We start from the raw sequence: 17527 nt of genomic DNA, 5'->3' as shown, positions 1-17527 counted from the left end.
CTGCACCTCTCTCCCGGGAGACCCCAGCACCCCGGGATGCCATCGGTCCTACCCCCCCTTTCCCAGGAGCCCCCAGCACCCCGGGATGCCATCGGTCCTGCCCCCCCTCTCCCAGGAGACCCCAGCACCCGGGATGCCATCGGTCTTGCCCCCCCTCTCCCAGGAGACCCCAGCACCCCGGGATGCCATCGGTCTTGCCCCCCCTCTCCCAGGAGACCCCAGCACCCGGGATGCCATTGGTCCTGCCCCCCCTCTTCCAGGAGACCCCAGCACCCCGGGATGCCCAGGTTCTGCTCCTGTCCAGGGGGATGTGCTGGCACCTGGGGGGGATGGTCCTGCCCATCTCCATCCTGCCCAGCTGCGCCTGCGGAGGGGAAAGGGGCCCCTGCTGCTGGCCCCCCCCAAAGACTCCAGCGGAGAAGGGGGACCACCCTACAGGAGGGCCTTTGGGGTGCAGCCCTCAGGCCCTGCACACACCAAGGGCACCCCTGCCTTGCGCACCCTGGAGCATCCAGACACCCCCACCTGCAGCACACACACACCACGTCTCAGGCTGGACATGCGACCTGTGTCACCTACATGTGCACATGTGTGTGTGCACATGCACACACGTGTGCTCATCCCTCCAGCCTGGTGCTGGGCCCCTCTCAGAGGGGTCTGCCAGGTGTTCTCATGCCCCCCCCAGCTCAACAGGGATCCCTCCCCAACACTATCACTTTATTGTTATTACTATTATTGTTACTGTTATTACTATTATTATCTACTCGCCTTCCCCGGGAAGCTGCCAGCAGGGGCTTTGGTATCAGCAGGGCTGGGGGCAAGCACAGGATGGGGGGAGCATTGCAGAATCGCGCGTACGTGTGGAGACAGAATGAATAAAAGGTAAAGGAGAAATAAGCAACGGAAAGGGAGAGGGAGAGAAATGAAGGGAAACGGGAGGGAAAGGGAAGGGAAGGGAAAGGAGAGAGCAGCGCCGACACGGAGGAGGGGGATCGAGGAGTCCTGGCACTGCGGGGCTGCGGGGCCCCAGCCAGCCCCATGCCAGCCCTATACAATTCTCACACCAGCCCCACAGCAGCCCTGGGCAGTGCGGTGCCTGCCTGTGCCGGCACCTAGCCACAACACCGCCCTGGCAGTGGCATGTGGCACCTTGTGCTCAGGGTCCGCAGCTGGGGCGCAGCAGAGTCCTCACTCCAGGGAAGGTCCCTTCAGCCCGTCTCTTGCTGCTGCTGCGGTGCCAGTGCTACCGGCTGGTGTGAGAGCCACTGCCAGCCCCACGGCCTGTGCTCCCCGCTCCTGCTCAGCTCCCTGCTTCCCACACTGGCAGGAGCCTCCGTGTCCCTCTCCCTGCCCAGCCAGGATCCCACAACCATCCCCCCAGGGACCCAAGCGCTGGCTCCCCCCTGCAGTGCTTCATTTGCCCCGTTTGCCCCAGGGCCACAGAAGGGATGGGGCAGCTGAACCCCAGCCAGGGGCGGTGCGGGGCCGACCTCTCTGGCACGGCCCGCGGGCCCTCCAGACCTGCTGCCCCTGCGTGGCCGGGGCCTCGCCCCACATCGCCAGAGCAAACTCCCGGGGGCGTCCCGGTGTCCCTGACGGTCTCACCAGGGAGCAAAGGGACACCAGGGTCTGCGAGAGGTCGAGGGGGCTCTGGGAAGACCCCTCCCACACAATTAACAGCCCACCAGCCTAAGATCTGGGAGAGCAGAAGCATGGTGAGGGGAAACAAGTGAAGGTTTAAAAAAATAAAAAAGATTGAAGGAAAAAGAAGAGAAAAAGCGGGGGGGGGGGGGGGGAGAGAGGGGAAAGGGAGGAAAAAACCTCTAGAGGAGATATAAGAAACCGATAAGTGAACAAAGAGCCGGTATTGAAATAGATCTGAGGGCCGTGCCGCGCTCAGGCCGCGCTGGATCCCTTTGCAGAGGGGTTTGGGGCTTTTCAAAGGCAGCAGCCACGTCCTCGGCTCGGCATCCACGGGAGGCCGGGGGGGCCGAGGGGGGCTGGTGCCAAGGCGGATGCTGGCAAGGAGGGTGCTGAGGGTTGACGCGCTCTGCCGAGCCGCAGGCTGGGGGTGCCACGGGGCCCCGCCGCGGCCCTGGGCTCCCCTCGCAACCCGTGCCCGGCTCTGCTGCTGCAGCCCTGGCACACGCGTGGCCAGGGCAGGACGCGGCCGCTGGCCCGAGGGCCTGACACCCGGAGCACAGGCCAGCCCTCGCCCCCGGCCCGCTCAGCCCGAGCCCGCCGGGGCAGACGTGAGGCCCTGGCCGGCCGGCCCTGCCCTCCGGCCCCGCCCTCCGGCCCCCTCCGCCGTCCAAGGGGTGCGGGCGGCCCCTCTCGAGCCGCCCCCCCCCCGCCCTCAGCACCCAGCGCTTGCCCCGGCCGCCCCTGCCGGCCGCGGCCCAGCGCCCGGTGCCCGAGGCTGCCGGGGGGGAGTGGCCGGGGCGCGGAGCGGAGCGGCAGGGACACGCGAGCGGTCGCGGGGGGGGGGGGGGGGCAGACGTCGGGCAAGCGTCCCCCGCCCCCGGCGGGAGCCGTGCGGAGGGGGCCGCGCGCGGCGGCGGGGCACGCCGGGGCAGGCGGGCTGCGCGTGCAGCCCCGCTCGGTTCTCGAGGGCGGCGGCGCCACCTGGTGGCGGCTTCCGGGGCGGCGCGCGCCGCCGGTGCCCGGGGCTCAGCGCCCGGTGCCTTGGGCTCTCTCTGCTCCCCGCAGCGCAGGGGAAGGAGCCGGCGCCGAGGCCGCAGCAGCGCGGGGCCCCGGGGCGCTCAGCGGGGCGCCCCGCCCCGGGAGGTGCCGCCGGCCGCGGGGAGCAGCCGCGCACACGCGTGCGCGCACACGCGTCGCCCCAAGCGGCACAGCCAGAGAGCACCCGGGCAGCGCGACGCGCACGGGCACGCTCGGCTCTCCCTTCCCTTCCCTCCCTTCCGGGGTCCTACACGGAAAACCCTGTGCCCCCCCTCCACGCACACCCAGGGCAACCCGGTGGAGCAAGAGGCCCCGATGGGATCCTCCTGCCTCACTCCCCCTGCCTGCGACACCCCTCCGCACCGCTCCCCGGGCCGCAACTGCCGCCACTGGGCTTCGAGGGCATCAGGGCCACGGCACCCGGTGACCCGGGGCCCGGCTGGCACCAGTGCCTGGGCTCCCCCCCCCCGGCCACCTCCCCAGCATGTCCCTTCCCACCAACCAGCAGCCTGCTCTTCAGTTTTTAAAAATTTTATTTATAACAATATCTGTTTTGTTTAGTTGTAAAGTAATCCAGCAAAAATTATTAAAACATTTCCCCCCAATAAAAGGATGGGGTCACCCCCCGCCCTCCCCCCCACATGCGTTTATTTACTTCTACTATAAAAGCTAGGTCATTTCCATGTTTTTGTTTGTGTTTTTTTTTTCCTGTTAAAAAATGTGCATGTTGGAGAGTGGGCGAGGTGCAGGTGACAAGCCGGAGCGAGGGGCTGCAGGGCCAGGCCCGCCGGGGATGGGGACCCTCCGCACTGCCCCGGGGCTGGGGGCAGCAGTGGGGGCCTTCGTCCCTGTCCCCTGTAACAGTCGGGCAGAGCTGAAAATGGAGGGAGGGAGGGAGGGAGGGAGGGGATCGGTGGAGGAAAAGGGGGGGAGGGAGAGGAATGGAGGGCCAAGGGAGGTTTGCAGAGGCCACACTGCAGGAGAAGGGGGGACCCGGGGAGCAGCAGATTTGGGGGGGAAGGAAACAGGGCCCCCGGAGAGGGGAGCTGCAGGGGCCAGGGGGGCCAGAGCCAAGAGCTGGGGAGCGTGCGGCCCCCGCTCTGCCTCCCTCCTGCCTGTGCCGTTGCTGCCTGTGCCCCACGTAGCAGTAACCCCGTGTCTCCTGTCAGCCCCGGCTGCAGCAGCCCCAGCGAGTTCTTCCTGGCACACCGACTGTGGCACCGTCCCTGCTCCGAAACGCTGGCTTGTCCCGCGGGTGGGAGGAGGAGGGAGGGGGGGCCCAATGTAAAGAGATTTAAAATAAACCAAAGCCGGATCTGGCAATGAGAGGCGCTGAGGCCTGGTACCGGGGAATATACAGGTAATAATACTGCTCACATAGAAAAGTAATAATCCTTCATTTGTACATTTATACAGTGGCTCTTGGCTTCCCCGGCCCCCGCCCGCCTCCTGCAATGGGTGTCTGTGCCAGGCCCGGGCACTGTGGCCCGGCGGCCCTTCGCCCCCGTCCTGCCCCTATGCCAGGGGGTCTGCCAGGTCATCGTCCGCGCCCCGCGACAGCAGCTCCCGCTTCTCGTCCGTGCTAGCCAGCGAGTTGCGGCTGTTGTGGGCGCCCATGTACAGCGTGGCGTAGACGGGGTTGGTGAAGTTGGTGGGCTGAGAAGAGGGGGGAGCAGGTGGGAGGGGGCACGGACACCTCCTTCCCCAGCAGAGCAGTCCCCAGAGGCGTCCCTTGCCCCGGGGTGCCTCGGCAAGAGCCCGCACCAGCCATGACCTCCTCCCCGTACAGCACCACTGACCCTGCGGCTGCCACCGTCCCTCCCCACAGCCTCCACCCCCAAAGCCTTTGCAGCCCCGTGGGAGCCCCCCAGCCTCCTCTGCACAGAAAGCAGCCCCAGGGAGCCCTGACACTGCTGCAGCAACATGCCCCCCGCCTCGGCATGTGCCCCCTCTGCATCCCCTGCTTCAGGCTGGACCCTGCACAGCCGACGGCCCCTCCGTGCCATGGTGGCCCCGCTCCTCACCTTGTCAGGGTCCAGGGCGAAGTCCGCATCCAGCAGCTCCCCCACGTCATCATCAGGCTCCCCCTCATACATTTTGTAGGTGGGGTTCCCAATCTCCACGTTCATGGCACCGTTCGTCATCCGCTGGTGCTGGAAGCCCTTGGCGCTGGGGAAAGTGTGAGACAGGGGGTCAGCGCCAGCAACACGGAATGCAGCAAACGGGGCCCCCACCCCACCAGTGGTCCTGCTTGTTTGTCCCACACAATCGAGGCTTTCAAGCCGTGCAAGGAAGGTTTCCATCCTGCCAAGGTAATGCTCTCTCCCAACCCCCAACAGCCTGGACTCACCCTTTAATCCTCCACTTGTACCAGACAAAAGCCACCACCATGAGGAGGATGAGCAGCAGCAGGATGGGGATGACAATAGACGCTGTTCCTGTGGGACGAGAGGTGCAGGTACAGTCAGAGTGTGTGTGGGGGCCGGTGCCCGCGTGCCCCGAGCCCCAGGCAGCAGTGGGTCCAGCAGCCTGGGCTGGCCCTGCCCCACGCCAAAGGACCTGCCCCGTCTCCGCCTGAGAACGGGGTTCAGGAGTTGCACGGGGCACCGGGCAATCCTGGCTTCACAGGCAAAGATGTGCCCCCGACCCCCGCCCTGGTTTGGTGCCGGGCCTCACGGTGCTTCCCGGGGCAGGACTGCCCCATACATACGGTTGCTCTGCTGCTCGCTGACAATGAAGTCCTCGCAGCGTGTCCCAGTCATCCCCGCCGGGCACCTGAGAGCGCAGGGAGAGCACCGGGGTTAGCAGGGGCAGGACAGCATGCGGGGAGGTGGAGGGAGACATGGGGCACAGACCTGGGCGTGGGGGGGGGCACACAAATTGGGGTCTGTCAGTCATGTGCCCCCTCTGCTTGGGGGGGGCAAGTAGCCCGCCCGTAGCCCCCCCCCCCACAGCCCCCCAAGCTCCCAGCTCTGCTTACAGGCACTCAGGCAGCTGTGTCTTGTCGCTGATGGAGCAGGTACCGCCGTGCAGGCAGTAATTGTCGCAGGTCAGGCAGCTGGGCGCTATCTTGCCATCTGGGCAGCTGTGGGTCAGAGAGGATCAGGCACATGTGTACCCCCAGCCTGCCCCATGCCCCCCCACCCAGCACCCAGGACTCTGCTCGCTGGAGGCTGTTAGCTCATCCCTCCGGCACGGCTCACAGCTGTGCCACACCGATGGCTGCTGGAACATCAGGATGGGCTTGGGGGAGAGGCACCTCCATCACCTCCTCCCAGGGTCCCAAGGTCTCCCAGATTTCCTAGCTGCCCTGAATTACTGACCCAACATCTCTCAGCTGTGGCTGATCCCCAATGATCGGGACACAGCTTTTTTCTTGGGTCCTTGTGCCCACCATCCCCTCTTCCTCCCTCGAGTTTGATGTCCCCGGCACCTACATGCAGGAGACTTCTCCACTCTGCTTGTTGATGCTGCACTTGCCCTCCTGGCACCGGGAGCACTTGTTGTCCTGGCACTGGGTGCCCTCGAACTGCGGAGGGCAGCGGCACTGCTTGGCACCAGTGGCTGTCATCTGGCAGACACCCTCGTTCTCACAGTAGTCGAAGCACTGCCCTGCAGGGGACAGTCGGGTCAGGGTGGGCAGCCCCACGCCAGCCCCTTGGACCACCGGCCCCTCTGCAGGGCTGCTCACAGCCCCAGTCCCCCACGGAGCACCACACCACCCTGGGCCCCAGAGAGCATCCCCCAAAAGAGGGGGACCTGGGAGTCCAACCTCTCAGGTGCTGCCCCCAGAGGTCCCCAAAGAGCATCCCCCAGAAGGGGGGCACCCAGCAGTCTGACCTCCCAGGCGGTGTCCCCAGCAACCCTCGCCACGGGCAGGCAGCACTCACGGTACTGGCAGCGGTCCCCAATGAAGGTGGGCAGGCAGCGGCAGTTGGGCTGGTTGCCCTGGTTGACGGTGCAGCTGCCATTGTTCAGGCAGTAGTCGGTGCACACTTGCTGGTTGCACCGGGGCCCCGTGAAGCCGGTGGGGCAGCGGCAGGTTGGCATGCCTGAGAACAAGAGCCATTAGCATGCTCCCCATCTGTTTGCCTGCCCAGGACCAGCCTCGACCCCCAGGCTCGCCCCCAGCAGCCTCACCCGATGGGGAGGCGGCGCACGTGCCCCCGTTCTGGCAGTAGTCCCAGCACTGGTCGATCTGGCACTTCTCCCCGTTGTAGCGCGGCTGGCAGCGGCACTTGGCCTGCTTGCGGGCATTGAGGAAGCAGCTGCCGCCGTTCAGGCAGACCAGGTCGCAGGTGTCGGTGGTGGGCACTGGGAGGGAGGGATGCAGGTGAGCGGGACCACGCCGGGCAAGACCCCCCCTCCTCCTCCTCCTCCAGACCACCTACCAACAGGGGAGACGGTGGGCGAGGGAATGACCACGCAGGTGCCATTGTCCAGGCGCTTGCCGTTGGGGCAGGTGCAGACGGGGCCGCTGGGGCTGAGCAGACAGAGCCATTCGCACTTCTTGCGGTCACAAGGGTTGGTCACTGCCGAGAGGGGAGGGGATGACATGGGGTGAGGATGGTGGGGTGACCCACAGCCCTCCTGGCAAACAACTACTCCCCAACAGCTTTAGGACATCCCCTACGGCCCCACAGCTGCCCAAGCCCTGTGCTCATCCCCCAACGCCCTGGGGTCGCCAGCTGACAGCTCGCCATTGCAGCTGGCCTCCCCCCAATCCACCTCCCTCCCCACTAACCCCCCCTGCTCTGCCCATCCAGATGCCCCCCACTTTGGGCAGGGAAGCTGGGTGGCTGAGTCCCCTCTTGCCCCAAGCTCTGCCAGCACTCCCTTCACCCTCTGACATCCCGCATCAGGGATCAGGCCTCGGGCACCTCCCTCCCACCCTGGGAGCAGGGCGGGGGTCCCAGGCCCGGCACGCACCCTCTGGTTGCTTGTACTGGTGGTAGAGCACAACGTCGGTGGCATGGTTGAGGCCAGATGTCAGGTTGGTGACAGCCTTGTGCCCAAACTTGTGGATCTTGAAGATGCGGTTGTTGATGTAGGTGACACCGTAGATGTAGTCCTCAAAGATGTCAATGCTGAAAGGATGGCTCAGCCCTGGGGAAGCGAAGAGGGAACATGTGCAGGCAGAGGCGGCACGGCTGGCTGCTCGCTGCCTTGGGCAGGGCTGATAAGGGGTTTTGGATGGATTTGAGGCCAGGGTCTCCCACCCTGTATGAGTGGGACAGTGTTGGGGGGACAGCAGTGCCAGCAGGCTCTGGTCCTGCTGTGGAGCATTTAACGAGGAAAACCTGCCCTCACTGCCATCTGCTGAGCATCCCTGGCTCAGCGCTGGGGTCTGCTCTGCAGCACAACCCAGGCCAGGGGCCTTGGGGAGCCGGGGCGCTGTGCTGTGCTGGGACCCCAGCCCAGGGACATCACCCCCGGGCAGGACCCTCTCCTCCCTGCCGCTCCAGCGGGTCTCGGGTGCTGCTCACCCTTCTTGTTGTCAATGGCCACGACGGGGTCGGTGCCGTTTAGCCGGATGCTGCCGATGACGGAGAGCTTGGCATCAGCCCAGTACAGCCGCTCATTGTGGTAGTCCACAGCCAGGCCTGAGGGAGCACACACCCCCCCGGTGAGGTACGGGCCCCCAGCGCACCCCGAGCCCCTCCTGACCACGTGGCCAGCAGAGCAGCCCCCCTGCTGCCCCTACACACTCCTGCCATGGGGCTCAGAGCTCTCAGGCCAAGCCTCCCCAACATGAGCAGGCTGTACGTCCCTCTTGCCAAGGCCTTTGGCACCCCTCATGTCCCCCCTGGCACCCATCTTTGTTCACCTGTTGGCCACTGGATGTTGTCCTGCACCAGGGTCTCGCGCAGCGTCCCGTCCATAGCAGCTGTCTCAATCTTGGGGTGATTGCCCCAGTCTGACCAGTACATCGTGCTGCAAAGGACACGGGAGGTCATTCCCAGCAGGGGAGGAAGGAGGGAAAGAGCAGGACGGTCTGATGCCCCATTGGCAGACAAACCCTCCCGCGTTCTTCCCGCAGCATCCTAGAGTCACTGGCGTGACCCCGATGGGGCAGCTCACTCCAAGGCACAGCAACTCGAGCTGACACAGAGAGTGATGCTGGGGTACAGGGAGCTTCCACCACGGATGGGCTTGGTGGTGAGAGGAGCTGGGGTGAGGGCTGGGCAGAGGGAAGGGAGAAAGGGCTCTCACCCCCTAAGCGGGTCGACTACGATGGCGTGGGGCTCATCGATCATGCCTGAGATCAGTGTCTTGCGATTCTCGCCTTTCATCTGTGCCACCTCAATGACATCCCGCCCCGAGTCTGTCCAGTAGATGTTCCCAGCAACCCAGTCAATGGCAATTCCCCGTGGCATCTTCAGCCCTGAGATCTGGGAAGGGCAGAAAAGGGGGAGAGGTGAGGGCAGGGGACGCTGGCAGCCCAGCCTTGGTGCCTTCCACCATGCCCCTGACAGAGCTCACATTCAGGTGGGTGACACCGCCGTCGATCTGGCGCCGGTTGCGGTTGGAGGCGGTGGAGGCAGCAGAAGAGGCAGGCAGCTCCCGGTATGAGATCCTGCCCGTGTGCCAGTTGGTCCAGTAAATCTTGTTGCCCTTGACGTAGATGTCCATGGCATCGATGCGCACATTCTCATCACCCTGGAAGGCTGGCTCGTAGGCCGAGTTGGGGTTGAAGGGGTACATGCTCCGGATCTTGTTGTCGTCCGCAATGTAGAGGATTTGGTGCTCGGAGCCTGCAGAGGAGGAGCTGTTGGTGTAGGCTGGGCCGGGAGCAGGGGGTCAGCCCAGCTCCACGGTGGGGCAGGGGATGGGGTCGCTGGGAGCTTGGCACCCCCTTGGGGCTTGCTCTGCCAGAGAAGGACAGACTGACGGCACCGGCAGAGCCTGGCACCTGCTCTCGGCAGTGCCAGAAGGAAGGGTGGGCAGAGGTGCAGGGGGAGGAGGAGGAGCAGGAAGGGAAGAGCGGCTGGGTCCTGCAGGGCGGCACGGGCACGCACAGGATCTGTGCACACCCCCATTCCCTCCTGACCTTCTGCCTTGCACATGTTGTCCGTCTTCATGAAGTTCTTGGCGCAGCTGCAGACGTGGGAGCCCTTGGTGTTGTTGCAGAGTTGGGAGCAGGTCCCAAAGCGCAAGCACTCGTTGACGTCTGGGCAGCGGGAGATGGGAGTCAGGGGGGAGACCAGGAGGGTGCCCCCATGCACACAGCCAGGGCTGGCCTCTCTCTGGGGGCTGGTCTGTGCTATCCAGGGCTCAGAGACCCCATCTCTCCCCATTCCCTATGTTTGTGTCCCAAGGACACCATTTCTGATGCCCCAGCCACTCCACAGGCATGAAGACACATCTTACTGGCAAAAAGCAACTGTAAAACCGATGGCCTGACCCTGAGCCCCCTCTGGCACCAGCGGGAAGTACCTTGGCAGGAATTCTTGTCTGGCACCTTCTGAAAGCCTCTGCGGCACTTGCAGTATGTGGTGGACTGCGACTGAATGCACTGGGCCTCGTCTCCACACATGGTGGTGTTGGTCATGCAGTCGTATGACTTGTGGTCTGGGGCGGGACACACCGTCAGCACTTGTGCCTTCGCGGCTTCCCCGGTATCCACCCTCGGCCCCCCCAATGCCCCAGCTCCCCACCCACCGTGGGAGCAGGACTCCTCGTCAGAGCCATCTCCACAGTCATCAAAGAAGTTGCAGCGGAGGTTGGCACTGATGCACTTCTTGTTCTCGCACAGGAACTCGTTCTTGTCCTGGCTGCAGCTCTTGGGCTTGGCCGTGGGTGACTCTGCAGGAGCACGGGCAGCAGCTGTGACGCTCTGTGTCCCCGGGCACCCAGCCCCGCGGGAGCCACAGGGTGTGAACGGTGCGGGAAGGGACCAGGCAGGGACACAGGACACCTGCGCCTGCCTCCCGGTTTTGGGAAGCAGTGGGCAAAGCAAACCCCAACACCTGGGCTAAACCCAGGGCTCTGTGAGGACCAGCCTGAGGGCAGCAGCGACCCACTGCCCTGTCCATGCCGGGTGCAGAGTGGTGCCCATGGGCAGCCCCACTCACCGCAGTCCTTCTCATCCGTGTTGTCTCCACAGTTGTCAATGCCGTCGCACTGTCGCCCAATCCACAGACATACCCGGTCGTTCTTGCAGCGGAACGGTCTGTTGGGGGGACACTGGAATTTCACTGCACCAGCAAACAGAAACAAACGGTGACGGTGAAAGGAGACGCCATAGCCAGGCTGTCACACTTGTCACGAGCTGCTGCTCGGCCTTTGCCCGCTCTCCAGGGAGGCCTGTCCCACGAGGGCGAGCAGGCTCCAGAGACTAAAGCAAAGAGACTGAAGCAAAGACAATTGCCCGGTTGCTGGCCCAGCTGCAGGAGGGTCAGCCCTCTTCTCACCCAGCCCCCTGCCCTCTCAGCTCCCGCTCCCCACTGCCAGCCCCATGCCCAGCTCAGCACCTCTGCAACTCCGCTCTCTCGACTGGAGCCACCTCCTGCCCCCTTGGCCCCACCGGCCACCCCCAAGGGGACCCATCTAGAGGGGACATGCAGAGCTGCCAGAAGTACCCACAGCCCCCCCGGCTACCCGGGTGGTGCCCAAGCTCTGGGCCTGTCACCCTTCCCTGGTGTGCGGGTGCTCGGGGCGGGCTGCTGCCCCTGCGGGCAGATGTGTGCCAGGCAGGGGCCTTGCCAGGAGCGGGGAGAGGCAACGCGGTGTCACTCACAGCACTCCTCGGGGTTTTCATCTGAGTTATCCCCGCAGTCATCCTCCCCATCGCACTTCCAGGCCAGGGGCTTGCACAGCGTGTTGTTGCACTGGAACTCGTCCAGGGGGCACGTGCGAACTGCGACAGCATGGGGCAGGAGGGGACATGTCAGTCAGTGCTGCCTGGCTGCCAAAACGCCAGTCTGGGGCCGCAACTCCAATTTCCAGCGTAGCTGGGGGCTCTCTAGGGCTCAGATATGTCTGTGCACGCCCTGGGGCCGGGCACAGCGGTGCTGACACATGCACAGGGGAGCGCTCCCACCCACAGTGGGGACACAGGAGACACGAGGTCGGGGGGGAAGACGACCAGACCCGAGGGAGCCACACGGCGTTGCTGTTACCCCCAGTGCCGCAGTTCTCCTCGTCAGTGCCGTCCATGCAGTCTGCATCGGCGTCGCAGCGCCAGCGCATGGGGATGCAGTGCCCATTCTTGCACTGGAACTGGTCAAACTCGCAGCGTGGTGTACAGTCTTTCTGCAGGCCAAGGGCAAAGGACAGCAGTCGGCAAGGACAGCCCCAGCTGAGGCAGCCTCCCGTCCCGTGACTGCACCCAGGACCAGGCTCTCAGCCCCCCTTGGTGGTGGGTGACCACCGGCAGAGGCAGACTGGGTGGGACATGTCCCCACTCCCACACACGGGCAGGGTGAAGGTGCTGGGAGGGAGCCTCTGCCCTTGGTACCATACCTCGTCAGAGCCATCTGCACAGTCGTGGTCCCCATCGCACTTCCACCTGCCAGCGATGCAGCGGCCGTTGGCACACGAGAACTCGCTCTCCGAGCAGGGCCGAGGCGCTGGGGACAGAGAACACAGGGCGTCCCCCTGAGTAGGGCTGCAGGCAGGGCTGCGGGGGCAGAAGGTCTCCCTGGGCAACAGCTTGGGGGGCACAGGCTGACACAGACACACGTCCAGTGGCACTGGGGACAGGGCAGGGTGCAAGCAGAGCCAGGGGAACTGCCAGAGAGGGGCATGACTGATACCACCTCCCAGTCCCCTTCCCATCCCGCTCCAGGGCTCCCAGCTCCCTGCAGGGAAATGGGGTTTTCGGGCGGTACTATGGCTACAGACTCGCTTCTGGCAGCTTCCCGGCTGCACATGTCCCCCAAGTCGTTCTCCACCAAAGGCAGCACTGGCCCCACAGCTCCCTGCTGCCCGTGCCTGCTGCCCCACCGGCAGCTGTGGGCAGAGGAAAGGCAGCGGCGCCTTGGCCAGGTCTGGCAGAGCCGGCACACCTCGCAGGGCACTGGGACAGACTCCCCCTTGCAGCTCAATGCACCTGCGGGGCCAGCACCGGCAGTTGGTGCCAAATCCGTCTGCAGGAGGATGGCACACGGCGCGTCCTTCTGCCTGGGAGGGCTCTCAGGACCCTTCCCCTCCCCACTGCCCCAGGAGTAGGACGTGTCGGGGCAGGCGGCCCCGCCGGCCGCAGTGCAGAAGCCAACAGGACTGTAGGGAAAGAGGCGGGCAGGGGGTGTCCAGCTGGAGGAGGAAGGGTCAGGTGGGGACAGATTTTGGAGCCAAGTATGAGCCATGCATGGGCCCCGGCAGTAGAGGCAGCAGGGTTGGACCCTCCCTGACTGTGGCTGCAGTGGAGGGAGGTGCTGGTGCTGATGCTCAGTAAATCCACCTGGGTTGTCCAGTCCCGACCCCTCTGCCCTCACCTGGAATTTATTGTCTTCATTTATTTTAGAGAGACTGTACATGGAATTAAAAGATTTTGGCAGGAACCTACCTCTGAGCGCCCCATAACGACAGTGTGAAAATGGAGAAAAACATAAGATGAAGTGAAATGGCACAAACTCAAAAACACAACATGAAATCAACAGAAAAGAAAAAAAAGTTGCACCCTACAGAGCTGCAGGGAGACAGAGGGACCCAGGGCGGGTGCTGCATGGTGGGAAGAGGGTCTGACTCTGCCTGGGCCCCTGCAGCTGGCACCAGACCTCGGTGCCCTCCCATGGGCAGCTTGGGCCCCTCCGGAGGGATGGGACTAGGCTCCCGCCCGCAGCAGAGCCCCAGGAACTGTCTCGTCCACACAGACGGTCACAGTCCTCTGCTGCTCAGGAGGGCGGGTGCTGGCACAGCTCCGCTAACAAGCAGTAACTCATTAAAGGGCAGCAACCTGATTGTCTGCCACAGCTTCTGGGGACTAGCCGCCTTCCCACACGCTGGTCCAGGTCCAGGTTTGTGACCTGGGTTCAGCTGGTTCCACAGCTCCCCTCCCAAAGGCTCAGTGTGTCCCCACTGCCTTCCCAGGCCAGACTGGTTCAAAGGGTGCTGCCTGTCAGGCTGGGGCCAAAAGCGCAGGGTGATGGTCTAAAGCTAAGCTGCTCCACCATGAGTGGGACGAGGCACCCGTGAGCCCTGCGGGCAAGCCCGTGCGCTGCCTGCCAGGGAGAGCGTTGGGGTCACCTCCTCCCTTTTACCTGTCTCACTTGGGGCCTCTCCTCAGAGCAGCCAGTAGCCAAGCCCTGGCTGCAGGACCAGGAGTCCTGGCTAGCCAGACCCCTGGAGTCAGGAGCGTTCTGTCCAGGGGGAGAAGGCTGCTCCCCAGGCTCCCCAGCCATCAGCCCCAGCCAGCCTGATGCTCCCCCCCTGTAGCTGGGGGCACCAGCAGGCAGAGGGGCTGGGGGGACCTGAACCGCTCCCCTCTCCATTGCACAGCTGGCTCCCGGGATAGCAAAGACTCGAAGGTGGCACGTACTGCAGCTCTCCTCATCCGAGTTGTCCCCGCAGTCGTTGTCGTAGTCGCACTGCCAGCGACCCGGCACACAGCGGTTGTTCTTGCAGCGGAACTGGTAGGGCTCACAGGTGCGTTCGTCTGGGAGGGACCATACAGGGACAGGCATCAGCACTGCCCTTGCACCAGCTAGCAGGGCGGGCAGTGCTGCTCTCTGCCAGCCTCCCTCTGACCCAGCCTTGCCCACGTGGTTCAGAAAAGGAGCAGCACCAGCACACCGGGGAGGTGGAGAGGACAGACAGCGCCAGGGCAGCCCGACCCTCAGGGAAGGGGTGCCACAAGATGCCCTCTGGGCTCGTCTCCCCAGCCCCAGTCCCTGCTCACCGCATTCCTCCTTGGGCTCGTCGGACCCATCCCCACAGTCGTCCTCCCCGTCGCACTTCCAGCGCGCTGGGATGCACCTGCCTGAGTCCTTGCACCGGAACTCGTCCACACCACACGTCATTTGTGCTGGCGGGGAGAAACAAGATGACACGGACATGGGGAGGGGAGGTGGGGTTAACGTTGGATAGGCATATTTCTTTCTCTGCAGGGCTGATGAACACCTTGTGCCAGCAGCCTGGAGCTGACAGCAGCACCCTTGCTTGGAACAGGGTGGGCAAGATCCCCCCCTTTCAAGCAGTTCTCCAGGGAGAAGTCAGAGAGGAGTATCTCAGCGGGACAGATCCAGGCAGAGCCACCACCACCGTCACCCACTGCCCACAGCACCTGCAGGGACTGAGCAGGGACCTGCCATCCCGCAGGCAAAGACACACAGACGTGACTGGCTGTGGGGGACCTCCCGGTTTTGGTGTGGCCAGACCCACCCCCCACTCCCTGTGCGGGCTTCTTACTGCAGTTAGCAGGTTCATCTGAGCCATCCACACAGTCGTTGTCCCGGTCGCACACCCAGACGCGGGGAATGCAGCGCTTGGTGATCGCACACTGGAACTGGTTGGGGGCACAAGTCACTTCCGCTGCAGGAGGGAGAAGCAGAGTCAGGAAAGGCAGCGAGGCAGGCAGGGGTCTGCCAGCCACCACCCCACAAAAACTGCCCCACAGAGCAGAGGCATGCAGATGCTCTGGGCATCACAAGTGTCTGGCCATGCTTGATGACCATGTGCGTGAGAGGGGAGGGGAGTGGAGCCCTGTGGTGGACCCAGAAGACTCGACCAGCTGCAGGGAGACAGGGCAGAAGCCACAAGATCCCTCAGCTGTGCAATAGGCTCAGTACAAATCCACGGCAAATATTGAACTTGCCACTCTGAGGGATTTAAGGATTTCGTTTCCACTAGGAAACAGAAGTGTCTGCAGGGGCAGCAGGGCGACAGGAGACAGAGGCTCTACGCAGAGCAGAGGTAAGGAGAAAGCCCCGTGCCCAGGGGCAGGACCACCCAGAAGACAGCCTGCAGAGAAGCCAATACCCAAAGACACGGATCTGATGCAGCACTGAACTCCTCACCCATGACTGTGCATGCTCCCCATCCCTAACACGCTTAACAGCTCCCCACTTACGGCAGTCCTTCTCATCCTCGCCATCACCGCAGTTGTCTTGACCATTGCAGCGGAAAATGCCAGGGATGCAGCGGTTGGTGTTGGTGCATTTGAACTGGCTGGGCAGGCAGACATGGATATCTGGGAAGGGAGGCAGCACAGTGAAAAGCTGACATGCTGCATCTCTGCTCTACTGGGGTGCCTTGCTGGGGTTTGAGGGTTACGAGGGGAGGTGGAGAACCTACCACAGTTGGCTTCATCTGAGTTGTCCTGGCAGTCGTTGTCTCCATCACAGATGAAAGCTGGGTTGGTGCAGATCCCCGTGGAGCACTGGAACTGCCCTGGCCTGCATTTGAATTCAGCTGTGGGGCGAGTAAGACAGGGTGAAATGTTTGCTCTGGGGAACATTTTCAGGGCAAACCTTAACCTCCTGCTTTCCCCTCTGGGGTCCTCAGCAGGGACTGAGCAACCAGCACTCCACCCTGGGCTCTGGCGCAGTGAAGGGGCAGCTCTGCTCTGAGACCAGCAGTTGGCTGTTGTCCTCCACGGGGCAATACCCCACGCAGGGACCGTGTGTTATCCCACTGCTCTCTAAGCCCCGTTACTGGGGTGGCCCTCCTCTCCGCCGGAGCTGAGCAGGGAGCAGCAGTGCTGTCCTGAAGCCAGAACCACAGCAGGGCTTTGGGGGACCAGCTGCACAAGCAGCGCCAGGCTGCTCTGGACAACACACAGATGCTGTAGGGCTGGCAAGAGCCGGGCAGCGTGGCCGGGGTGCTGGGACACCGTGGGCTGTGGTCAGCCGCCCTTGGTACTCACGGCAGTCCTCCGGCTCGTCCGAACGGTCCCCGCAGTCGTCCTCGGTGTCGCATTTCCACCAGAAAGGGATGCACTTGTCATTCTTGCAGACAAACTGCGACGGAGAGACGAGCTTGTGAGGGTGGCTCAGAATGGGGAGGGAGGACCCCAGAAGGCTTTGTCCCCAGGGAACTCTGCTAAGGGCACTGATCTCCGTGCCATCCTTTCCCAGGCACCCCCAGGACACTCTGTGTCGTGACCTAGAGCAAAGCCTTAGCCCTGAGCCCACCCCACACAGCCTCTGGGGTTTGAGGGAGGGAAGACAGAAGGTCAATCCAGAGCTGGAGGGTCTCTGGTTCCCCTGGGCACCCCCAAACAACTGCAGTCTGTATGTGCTGGGAAGTGCCACAGGAGGGAGGTGTTGCCTGCACCTGGAGAAGGCGTGTGCACACCAGCACCCAGTATTCAGCGCAGGCACCAGCACAAGCAGAGGAGCTGGGACCTGGTGAAACCACAGCAGGAGGGACACAGACACACAGGCACACACACGCACAGGCGCACACACACACAGGCGCACACACACACACACAGGCGCACACACACACACAGGCACAGACACACACACACACACACACGAGCACAGACACAGACACAGACACACACACACACACACACACACGAGCACAGACACACACACACACACACACACACACACGAGCACAGGCACATGCTCGCTGCAGGCAGGATGTCCACGCAGGCAGGTGCAGGCAGGCTGTTACCTGGCTGGCCGTGCAGTTGGAGACGCAGGTTTTGCCATCGCTGCCCAAGTAGAAGTTGGTGGGACAAGCACACTTGTGCCCCCCGCCTGGCGAGAGGAGGCAGAGGTTGCTGCAGCCGGCATTGTTGGTCTTGCAGGGATGGTTGGGAACTGGGGAGAGCAGGGAGACAACTGCGAGTCAGACCAAGGCGGGGGACCCTCAGGGTGGCACCTCAACCCCCAGCTGCAAGATCCTTCTCACCGCACACTCCCCTCCTCCACCCCCTGCCCGACCTGGCATC

General features: G+C 63.7%; 1 protein-coding gene across 6 annotated transcripts in view; it reads right to left on the bottom strand.

Moving 5' to 3' along the window:
• Positions 1 to 3236: 3236 nt before the first annotated feature.
• Positions 3237 to 17527, bottom strand: part of LRP1 (LDL receptor related protein 1) — a 92971-nt gene continuing 78680 nt past the window's right edge. For 4 of the 6 annotated variants that reach the window (XM_075525388.1, XM_075525389.1, XM_075525390.1 and 1 more), the window contains 28 exons: positions 17248 to 17396; positions 16490 to 16583; positions 15919 to 16035; positions 15695 to 15814; positions 15034 to 15156; positions 14525 to 14650; positions 14165 to 14281; positions 12148 to 12254; positions 11805 to 11937; positions 11423 to 11542; positions 10758 to 10880; positions 10345 to 10488; positions 10120 to 10254; positions 9734 to 9853; positions 9166 to 9437; positions 8896 to 9074; positions 8510 to 8616; positions 8169 to 8285; positions 7612 to 7788; positions 7074 to 7214; positions 6823 to 6996; positions 6573 to 6734; positions 6120 to 6294; positions 5663 to 5767; positions 5393 to 5457; positions 5033 to 5120; positions 4707 to 4851; positions 3237 to 4338 (listed from right to left, as the gene is read on the bottom strand). In XM_075525388.1, the coding sequence (XP_075381503.1) occupies positions 4198 to 4338; positions 4707 to 4851; positions 5033 to 5120; positions 5393 to 5457; positions 5663 to 5767; positions 6120 to 6294; positions 6573 to 6734; positions 6823 to 6996; positions 7074 to 7214; positions 7612 to 7788; positions 8169 to 8285; positions 8510 to 8616; positions 8896 to 9074; positions 9166 to 9437; positions 9734 to 9853; positions 10120 to 10254; positions 10345 to 10488; positions 10758 to 10880; positions 11423 to 11542; positions 11805 to 11937; positions 12148 to 12254; positions 14165 to 14281; positions 14525 to 14650; positions 15034 to 15156; positions 15695 to 15814; positions 15919 to 16035; positions 16490 to 16583; positions 17248 to 17396 (3776 nt within the window). In that variant the 3' untranslated portion in view covers positions 3237 to 4197. Of the gene's footprint in view, positions 4339 to 4706; positions 4852 to 5032; positions 5121 to 5392; positions 5458 to 5662; positions 5768 to 6119; positions 6295 to 6572; positions 6735 to 6822; positions 6997 to 7073; positions 7215 to 7611; positions 7789 to 8168; positions 8286 to 8509; positions 8617 to 8895; positions 9075 to 9165; positions 9438 to 9733; positions 9854 to 10119; positions 10255 to 10344; positions 10489 to 10757; positions 10881 to 11422; positions 11543 to 11804; positions 11938 to 12147; positions 12255 to 14164; positions 14282 to 14524; positions 14651 to 15033; positions 15157 to 15694; positions 15815 to 15918; positions 16036 to 16489; positions 16584 to 17247; positions 17397 to 17527 lie in introns of those variants that run through there. The other 2 variants (XM_075525392.1, XR_012778824.1) reach the window with 2 other exon arrangements.

This window comes from Mycteria americana, chromosome 26, assembly GCF_035582795.1.
Source record: "Mycteria americana isolate JAX WOST 10 ecotype Jacksonville Zoo and Gardens chromosome 26, USCA_MyAme_1.0, whole genome shotgun sequence".
In the NCBI taxonomy this organism is placed as follows: domain Eukaryota; kingdom Metazoa; phylum Chordata; class Aves; order Ciconiiformes; family Ciconiidae; genus Mycteria; species Mycteria americana.
The sequence above is the reverse complement of the archived record's forward strand: the minus strand, read 5'-3'. Positions and strand labels throughout refer to the sequence as shown.